Below are 10,050 nucleotides of genomic sequence, written 5' to 3' on the forward strand. Positions count from 1 at the left end.
AACGTTTCGTTGTGTTATAGATAACTTATACCAACGAATGCTGAACCTTTTGTCGGCCTACACAACCGATGCCCAACGATAGTCTAACTTAGGCATAGCGCGTTGCACGCATCGCCGACGATGTCGTGACGTAGCCTATTAAAAGGCTGACGCACAACGATTCGAATCATAACTGCCGTAGAAATGGAAGTGTCAACATCGCGGTCACACCTTGGCGATCTTGCCAGCGTATACCGACCGAAGAAAAATGTGTCTAAAACGTTGGGGCACATCAAATACGGTATGAGTAAGTTTGGTATACGTGAGTACAACGCTAAAGTACGCTATCATACGCCGTAGTAAGTAGAGTATGTCAAGAAATTTTAAACATGTTCAAAATTTTACGACGTACTCGGCGTATGACACACGTTCCGCATGCGATGGGGATAAGTTTTACACACGATATGTGGACGCTTACACACGTCCACAAAGGCTACTTATAAGCTACTCATAAGTCGAAACACGTCGCGGTAATGTCTTTTTTACGCGAAACTTATTTCTAACTTATGTTTGACGTGCTTTGAACCAATTCTTTACATAGTCCCAACACACATCGACGTATGTAGACGTATTCCAATGACGTCTTCCGGTCGACAAAAAAAAATAAATGAACGTGTTTCTAGTTTACAACTGCCATATAAAGACGTGTTCCCAGCGGTTTTGGGAATTGGTATATAAAAATGCTGCTCATAAAAGGGGAACCCAACAGTGTTTGAGAGTCCTTTTTGAGTCGATGTCCATGTCAGCAGTAACAGTATCAGTATCAGTATCAGTATTAGTATTAGTAGTAGTTTGTTCATGTTGGCAGTAGTAGGTGAGTGTGAGGGGGAGGGTGTGGGTTATGATGGATCGTCCTTGCGTTTAACGATTTAAATGATAAACTCAACGATTTAAATGGCTGCATCTCCACTATTGAAAGTAGACGCTTGCGCTCAACAATTGAATTTTTTTTACACTCAACGACTTTTAAACGGTACCACTCAACTATTTTCATTGTTTACAATGAACGATTTAAATTGCTGTCACTCGCCTTTGATTTTTGACGCTGGGGTTTGGAAATTTGAAGCGTTTCTTCTGAACGTGTTAAAACGCTCAAACTCGACTATTTTAAATAGACGCTGCCGATGAACAATTGGAATCATAGCCAAGCTAGACATCGAAGTGTGAACATCCTCGTCATGCCGAAGAAAAGTTTGAATAATGCTGCAAATAAGTGTCCTGGCCGTGGCCGTGGACGCTGATGCAAGGACGATCCATTATACCGACGTCTTTCAGCCTATGAGTAACTTAAAAGTAACGTCTGTCGATGTGTGGCAACGATCGCGTAACGTGCCAACAACACGTTAATCATAGGTTATAAATAAGTTTCGGGTACGCTAAACATTACCTCGGCGTGTCTCAACTTATGATTAACTTACAAGTAGCATGTGTTGACGTCTGTCAACGATCGCAGACCGTGCATACAACTTGTGGCCAGCGTAGCGGAACGTGTGAGTCATACGCCGGCATAAGTCGTGAAATTTCAAGCATGAAAAAATTTGAGGACAACCAAAAAGTACAACGTTTAAAGCCAACGTACAACGACGTATGGCAGTGTTTTTGAGCGTGCTCTCAATGTTTCCAAAACTTACCCATAACGTATTCAATGTGTGCCAGCGTTTTAGAAAAAAAATTCAAAAATAGGCATACGTTGGCTAAAACGTCAAGGTGTGACCGGGCCTTAAGATACACATTGAAAAATAGAGTTTTACTTCACTAAAGATAAACTCTCGAAGACATAATAACACAATTAAAGCAACACAAATAGTAAAGTATAAATGTTAACATTATTCATCAAATATTTTAAAGATATAAACAATCTAAGAGGCGTCACTTAAAATAACCTAGATGAAAGCAAGATTATTGCTCAACAAATCAGGAGCAAATCGCATGTAAAAAAGAAATGTAAAACATTCAGGCAAAATAAGCAATATAAGACATAGTTCATGAAGGGAAAGAAAATATATCACAACATGCATGCACATATATACACATGTGTTAACAATGAAACAACAACAGAAGAAGAGAGAAAAAGGAAAAAGAAAGACATAATACGGGCAAAGGTAGAGGGGGGAGGGAGGAATGGTTGGGACAGCAATAAGGAAAGAGAGAGAGAGATAGAGATAGAGATAGAGAGAGAGGAAAGGGGGAGGAAGAGAGAGAGAGAGAGAGAGAGAGAGAGAGAGAGAGAGAGAGAGAGAGAGAGAGAGAGAGAGAGAGAGAGAGAGAGAGAGAGAGAGAGAGAGAGAGAGAGAGAGAGAGAGAGAGAGAGAGAGAGAGAGAGAGAGAGAGAGAGAGAGAGAGAGAGAGAGAGAGAGACACAGAGAGAGAGAGAGAGAGAGACACAGAGAGAGAGAGAGAGAGACAGTCAGAGAGAGAGAGAGACAGTCAGAGAGAGAGAGAGACAGTCAGAGAGAGAGAGAGAGAGAGAGAGAGAGAGAGAGAGAGAGAGAGAGAGAGAGAGAGAGAGAGAGAGAGAGAGAGAGAGAGAGGGAGAAGGAGAGGGAGAGAGGGAGAAGGAGAGGGAGAGAGAGAGAGAGAGAGAGAGAGAGAGAGAGAGAGAGAGAGACAGAGAGAGAGAGAGAGACAGAGAGAGAGAGAGAGACAGAGAGAGGAGAAGAGAGAGAGAGGAGGGAGAAGGAGAGGGAGAGAGGGAGAAGGAGAGGGAGAGAGGGAGAGAGAGAGTATTCAGCAATAGAACAATAAGTGGTAGGGGCATTGCTTGGACAAAATCACCTTGATTACAAGTTTGGAGTCCATTTGAGTTCAAAGTGTGGTAAAGAAGGGAATGCAAGTTTTTATAATATACAGTGTGATATTTAGGTTCACTGTATACTATAAGGCCTCATCGTTCTCAGAGATCGATTGGAGATATTAGGAGGAAAGTTAGTTTTTGAAAAATTCATTTTTTCAGAAAAAAAAGCTAAAGGGCAAATCCCTGCAACAAGAGGAGAGATGTCGGATGTGGCATGCTTCAATCGCGAGGTCATATGAATAAAATGACACTATCATTCTCATTGCTTGTTTTTGGACACTCCTAACATTTAATCTGGAAAACTGAAGAATGGAATTCCACAAAGGGCATGCGTATTCTAAAACAGGTCGAATGAAGCCGATACACACAGTAACCAAACCTTGTATCGGCATGTGAAAGGCTTTCAACATTTGAAGTGTGAAGACGGTGATTTGCACATGACACAATATTGTGAACGTTCGCTTCTCATTTTTTCAGATCGTTTTTAATCTGAACACCGAGCAACTTTGCAGAAGTAACTTCATTCATACCCTTGTTGCACAGCGTAAGGTAGAAATGGGTCTGTGGTCCTTTACCAAAAGATACCTTCACCACACTGTATTTGTTGGTTGTTTTCACACCAAACCTCAAATGATGACAAGGCATTCTGTCGACAGCCATGTCTGCTCCTGTTTCTGACCCGAGATAGTGCAAATTACTTCATCTATATATTTTCAATGGTTTCCTGACATGTCGACCATTACATCATTTACCGAGAAAGAAACAACAAAGAACTTAACCGTTTGCCTTGTGGAAAACCTACTTGCATTGGTTTCCATGGGGACAGGACTCCTTGATAACTGATGATGTTCTTCCAATGGGTAAGAAGATCATCGATCCAAAGGATAATGGGTTGGTTTTTCTCCAAAATCGATGAGCTTTCTTCTGATAATTGTGTGATCAACTCTATCAAAAGCTCGACTGAAATCAATAGATATGATTGTTGTAATATTGTGGGCATTTTCTGTGGTTCTAATCATGTAATCGATTATCTCGATGAGACAATGCGTGGTGGAAGGTCCAGGCCATGTATCATACTGTTTTGGATCAAGTTGAGGACTCAGGTCTGAAAGAAGATGCTTCAGGGAGATAAAGAATTATGTTATTCAAACAAAATGATAAGGGAGTGATATGGGACACAATCAATAAATTTGAGATGGTCACTTTTCTTTCAGAATGGCAATGATAATGGCCTTTTTCACTGAGATGGGGCAAATCCAGTTCGGTATGATGCACTGTGTTTGAAAGTTTGATGAATGTTCGGTTTGAATATTCGGTTCATCATGTTTGAATTTTGGGTTGAAAGTTTGAGAGAAAACCAAGCCAAAAACCAATAATATATATATATATATATATATATATATATATATATATATATATATATATATATATATATATATATATATATATATATATATATATATATATATATATATATATATATATATATATCAACCAAGCACCACATCTCTAATCTGAGGTTTCTGCAGATCTGACTTGTATTGCAAGGGGAGTTGTTTACCTGATGGGATTGATTGAACACTTCAGATGAAGGAATCTCTTCTTTCGTCACTGTCACAAGTCACAGCCAAGCCAGAAGTCACACCTCACTCATGTGACTTGCCCTGTTTTTCCTTCCTTCCTCCTCTGTCCATCATTCTGCCTTCCAAAATCCTGCAACACTACATACCCTCACCACAATCTCTCTCACCTTATCCCAAATGTGGTGGGAATCATGTGCTGGACACAGCATGAAGTGGACAGATTGCCAATGGGAATAATGAGCAGGAAGAGGAAAGTTTGCCATTAGCCAATCGCACCAGTTTGTATATTAAACAGTACAAATAAACTTGAAAAAGAAAACCTGCCATATAATGAAAATATCCAAAGCCAAAAAAACCCCAAATTATTGCAATATTTTCAACAGAGGGGGGGGGGGGACATATATGAGAGAACAAGACATATAGAACTTTCTTACATTCAAAAGTATATTTAATTCCATGTATTTGGAGTGGATTTTTAAATAAAAGACAATCCAAGCAGATACTTTGGGTGGTTCTCACTCACCTCGTTCACATAGATCCAGTGACTGTCTCCAGCGATCAGGTTGGCATCTGCGGTCTGCCAGAAACAGAAACGGATGGTTAGCAAGTGCTATGAATCCGAGACCCTTTAATTTGACTCACATTGGAGCAAAATTGGATTTCATATTTTGGTGTGTACAATAGCTACTCCAGAATCATCTTTACAATAATATCAGAATAACTACGTGAGATATCAGAATCATTAAAATTAGTACAAGAGGAACACTAAACTTTGAAAGCCAGTGTTGATATGTGTCGGCAAACATTTGAACATCTTTTATCAACCTAGGGTTGATAAAGGTGTGTTGAACTCCTTGTGAAAATGCAATGGAAAGCTGATCTTTTGGGCTTCAGCCACCTTTCTTGATCTGATGAAGAGCTAACATGGAAAAATTCAGTTTTACTTTGCTTCCCACTGCAGTGATCACACCTTTGTCAACTCGCAGTCGATAAAACCTGTCGTTCAAAGTCGAGCAAGCCTTGAAGGTTTAATGGAAATACATACACTGTATGTGTTTCAAAAAGTAATGTGCAGCATGCCGGTACAAAAGGCAATGTTTTCTTATCTTGTTCCTCAAATTAATGTCGTACATCAGAGCCCGTAATACACGCAAAAACCGTTTCATTAATTCAGGAGCATCCGAGCGACGAACGGGGACCTTAGATTCAGTGATCAATCTTAATCCAGCATTATTATCACGAGGCAAAGACACGTTCCAACATGGAGGACGATTAAACAGAAAAGTTTGTCGCAAACACACGATGCCGAATCTACTTTTGGCAAACGGACCGAAGGGGATCCTGGGCGCATTATTAATACATGCTTTGCAACACTCATTCGTGCAAGCGGTCAGCCCTCTGATCCACGGGTGGGCCACTCTAATAAGCCCTTTAAATTCCTCTCCCCCACCCCCCAAGCCATTCTCCCTTTTTCTCTCCTTCTTCCCTTTTTCTCTCTCCAGTCCTTATTTCCACTCCACCCTCTCTCTCATGTTCTCTTTTCTTTTTTGAGGTCGAATCCAAGTATGAATGGACGTACGAGCGCAGAATGTGACACTGCACTCAGTTGGGAATGCGGATGGCCATAAAGGCAATCTGTAAGGCAATGGCCAGTGGAAAATATCACAATATCCTGCCCCCTGGTTCTCTCATTCTATGATGAAAATACAGAAATAAAAACAATGCGGTGTTTTTTTGAAGCCGGACAGTTCGCTAACAGACCTACAGAGGGAATAATTCTTAAGCACACGAGGGGGAAAAAAGGAGAAATTCCATGCATAATATCCATTGACTGCAATAAGCCGTAAACACGGAGTCGGGCAGATGGCAGAGGCAGATTGTGAGACGCGGGGTTGCTGGTCCATCTTTCACGGCAAGAGAAGGGCCCATGGGGGAGATAAATTAGAGCCCTCACAATCCACGCCAGATTATCGAGCATAGGAGAGTGCAGTGCTGATGCCAGTTGCAGTGATGTCTCCACCTTCGTGGGGAATCAATCAGGGGACGAAATGCTTTGTGACAATTTTTACATTTATTCTTGCTATTGCTTGTACCCCTGGAGAGATTTTCAGTGAGGGCACTCCAAATACAGCCTTATCAATCTGCTGGTTTAGAGGGTAGTGGATGATTCCCCCTACTACCCTGCCCCTCCCCACATTGGCACATACTAGAAGAGTTTGACCTCAAAACCTAATTCGTGATGAAAGCTCTGCATGCTGCCTTTCAAGTGGAACGATTCATGAGCGCTGTATTTACCATCGCCTTGGCAAGAAAGCACAGATTTGAATGCAAATCGTTGCGTGCAGAACAAAAGGCCCACGCGGGGCAAGATTTGATATTAAAATAACCTTTGAGTGGGTCATTATCAAAGTTTTTGCTGTGATTCAACACAGAAGATACAACACAGACGTTTCTATGACACAATTGTAATTAAAAAGTTACATTGCCAAGACAACCTATAATTATTGTCAAAGCCAATAAAGAATGCATTGAGCATCATGCTCGGGAGGGTCAATAATTTTCACATTGCGCTCAAGGTCTTCCAAGAGCAAGGTGGTTCAAGTTAATTACGACCAGCCGAGCTGCTGTGACGGCTCAGAGAGTACAACGAGGAGCTCTTGGATGTTTATCTAATCTACCAAAGCCTTCCCCTTCCCCTTCCTGCTCCCACCACTGATGATTTCTGCGATGAAAAATATTTCTCAAGGATCATGTGGCCTGAGGCGACACACTGCAATGTGAATGCAGGAAAAAGGTCATTTTGTCCAAGCATGTCTTGCATTTCAATATCACCAATATGACGGATTGGAAATCTAAGCATCAGGCAGTAAATGGACAAATTGGGAAATCTCTGAAACAACTTGAATGAATGCAAATCGCTGCTCACTGAACACATTATTATAACAGGTGAAAATACAATCATTACTTAACCCTATTTTAGGCTGGTGTTGGCTTTGCGGTTACGGTGGTGGCTTGGGATCCGAGGGTCCTGGGTTCGAGCCCTGTTTACCACTGAATTAACAGGAGGGGGTTGACTCAGCCTGTCATCCTTCCGAGGTCGGCGAAATGAGCACCAGTATACTGGTAATAGGGGCACTGCATCTGCGGCATAGCCGCGCCCCGAACCAATGATGAAACCAGTAGCCAAAAAGGCAGCACACGATGGGAACCCCATTTTAAAAAATGAAGACACCACGAACCAATGTAGTTTCCCAGAATGGAAAGGTAGTTTTTTTTCAGGACTAGAATTGCCCTAGATTTGCAGAAAAAAATAAAGACAACAAATTTCATCAACCCAATGTTGAGAGAGGTATATTCCAACAGTTCTGTGATTTTTCCTGGTGCATCGGTATGCAAAATTACCACACTTTCCCATTGTCTTGGGTCGCTTACCTGCATTAATTTTTTCATTTTTTTTTTTCCTTTATTTTCATATTTTTATATTTTCATTTACAAACACTTTCCAATGGTTCTGTGATTTTTTGCCAGTGTATCGGCTTTGATGGCCGTCGGGCACAAAATTATCGTGCTTCTCCATTGTCTCGGGTTACTCATCTGTATTTTTTCATCTATTTATTTTTTCATTTTTGTATTGGGAAGTCGATCCAGTCGAAAAAAAAAAAAAATTTTATTTGAAATTTGTTCTACCCTTATCAGTTTTTCCATCGATATGTTTGTCTGTCGGTCTGTCTGTTCGGTCCAGTGCTCCGTTAATACAATGGAGATTTCGATGAAACTTGGTTGGTAGGTTCATACCATGACCTAGTTGTGTACAAATGAGAACCGTTGCTATGGACATCACCGTTGCCGAGCAACGGGACTTTGAAATTTTTGAAAAATCATAAAAAAAAATTATTTTTTCGAAAATCAAAAATCGGGCCACGAGCGACTGTGGGCAGTAAATTCAGCCATATTGTGAAAAATTTCCAGCCGGATCCTATGAAAACTGTCGGAGAAGATAGACTTTGAATGAACCCTGGTCGAAAACAATAAAAAAACGAAGTTCGTTATATCTCAGAGAATATGAATCAGATATACATGAAACTGGTATGGTAGGTTCCTATCGGTATGTCGGAGTTATGTGAGAAAGAACCGTTGCTATGGACCCCTTCGTTGCTAAGCAACGGCCGAAAAACCTCTAAATGTGAGGGTATTTTAATGAAAAAACAATCTGCAGAATTAACCCTTGAAGCTAGAATCATTAATTTTCTTGTGCTTAATCCTCAAGGCATTCCTTATCGAGCGGGCCCATCACGTCAGGTTCTATTGGGTAGTCGACTACCCATGTCCGCCGACCGGCTTGTCTATATATATATATATATATATTTTTTAATTTACGGATGTTTTCCTTCGGTTCTGTGACTTTTTTTTTCCCGGTGTACCGGCTTCGATGTCTATCGGCACGCAAAATTTCAGCTTTCTATGCCACCCGGAATGTACCAATCTTTAAAATCAGTCAGTCAGTCAGTGGTTTGAAAGAGCTTTATATATTAGATATAATACTAGTGGTGTGTGATTACACATTGTGTAAGCATATGAACCATGTTTCCCCATTGTCTCGGGTCACTCACCTGCATTTTGTTTCATTTATTTTTTTCATTTATTTATATTTTCATTTATGGATGTTGTCTGATGATTCATTGATTTTTCCCCATATTCTGGCTTCGATGTCCATCGGCCTGCAAAATTTCAGCTTTCTACATCACCCAGGAGGTACCAATCTTTAATATCAGTCAGTCAGACAGTTAGTGGTTAGAAAGAGCTTCATATAATATTATCAGGGTGTGCTTACACATTGTGTAAGCATACGAACCGTGTTTCCCCATTGTCTCGGGTCACTCAGCTGCATTTGATTTTTCATTTATTTATTTTCATTAATTTTTTTCATCTATACCTATTTTCATTTATGGATGCTTTCCGACAGTCCTGATTTTTCCTGGTGTATCGGCTTCGACATCTGTCAGTCCACAAAATTACTGTGCTTCCCCATTGTCTCGGTTCACTCCATATTTTTCTTTTTTTTTAATTTATTTATATTTTAATGCAAGGGTGTTGTCCAACGAAGCTGTGATTTTTTCCCCCCAGTGTACGAGCTTTGATGTCAATCGGCACACAAAATTTTAGCTTTCTACTTCACCAAGAGGGCACCAATCTTTAATATCAGTCAGTCAGTGGTTAGAAATAGCTTCATATTACATTTTTATGTGTGTGTATGTTTATATATATATATATATATATATATATATATATATATATATATATATATATATATATATATATGTATGTATATATATATATATATATATATGTATGTATATATATATATATATATATATATATATATATATATATATATATATATATACATGTGTATATATATATATATATATATATATATATATATATATATATATATATATATATATATATATATATATATATATATATATATATATATATATATATATATATATATATATACATATATATATATATATATATATATGTATGTATATATATGTATATATATGTGTATATATATGTATATATATATGTATATATATATATATATATATATATATATATGTATATATA

At 39.2% G+C, this 10,050-nt stretch overlaps 1 protein-coding gene across 5 annotated transcripts in view; it reads right to left on the reverse strand.

The window, feature by feature from the left end:
* The window catches only part of LOC147017951 (glutamate receptor ionotropic, delta-2-like), an 878,371-nt gene that overhangs the window by 239,436 nt on the left and 628,885 nt on the right, over positions 1 to 10,050 (reverse strand). For all 5 annotated transcript variants that reach the window (XM_085897090.1, XM_085897092.1, XM_085897091.1 and 2 more), the window contains one exon: positions 4,940 to 4,993. In XM_085897090.1, the coding sequence (XP_085753216.1) occupies positions 4,940 to 4,993 (54 nt within the window). The remainder of the gene's footprint in view (positions 1 to 4,939; positions 4,994 to 10,050) is intronic.

Source organism: Eptatretus burgeri, chromosome 10, assembly GCF_056783735.1.
Source record: "Eptatretus burgeri isolate ZD-2024b chromosome 10, Ebu_testis_v1, whole genome shotgun sequence".
NCBI lineage: Eukaryota > Metazoa > Chordata > Myxini > Myxiniformes > Myxinidae > Eptatretus > Eptatretus burgeri.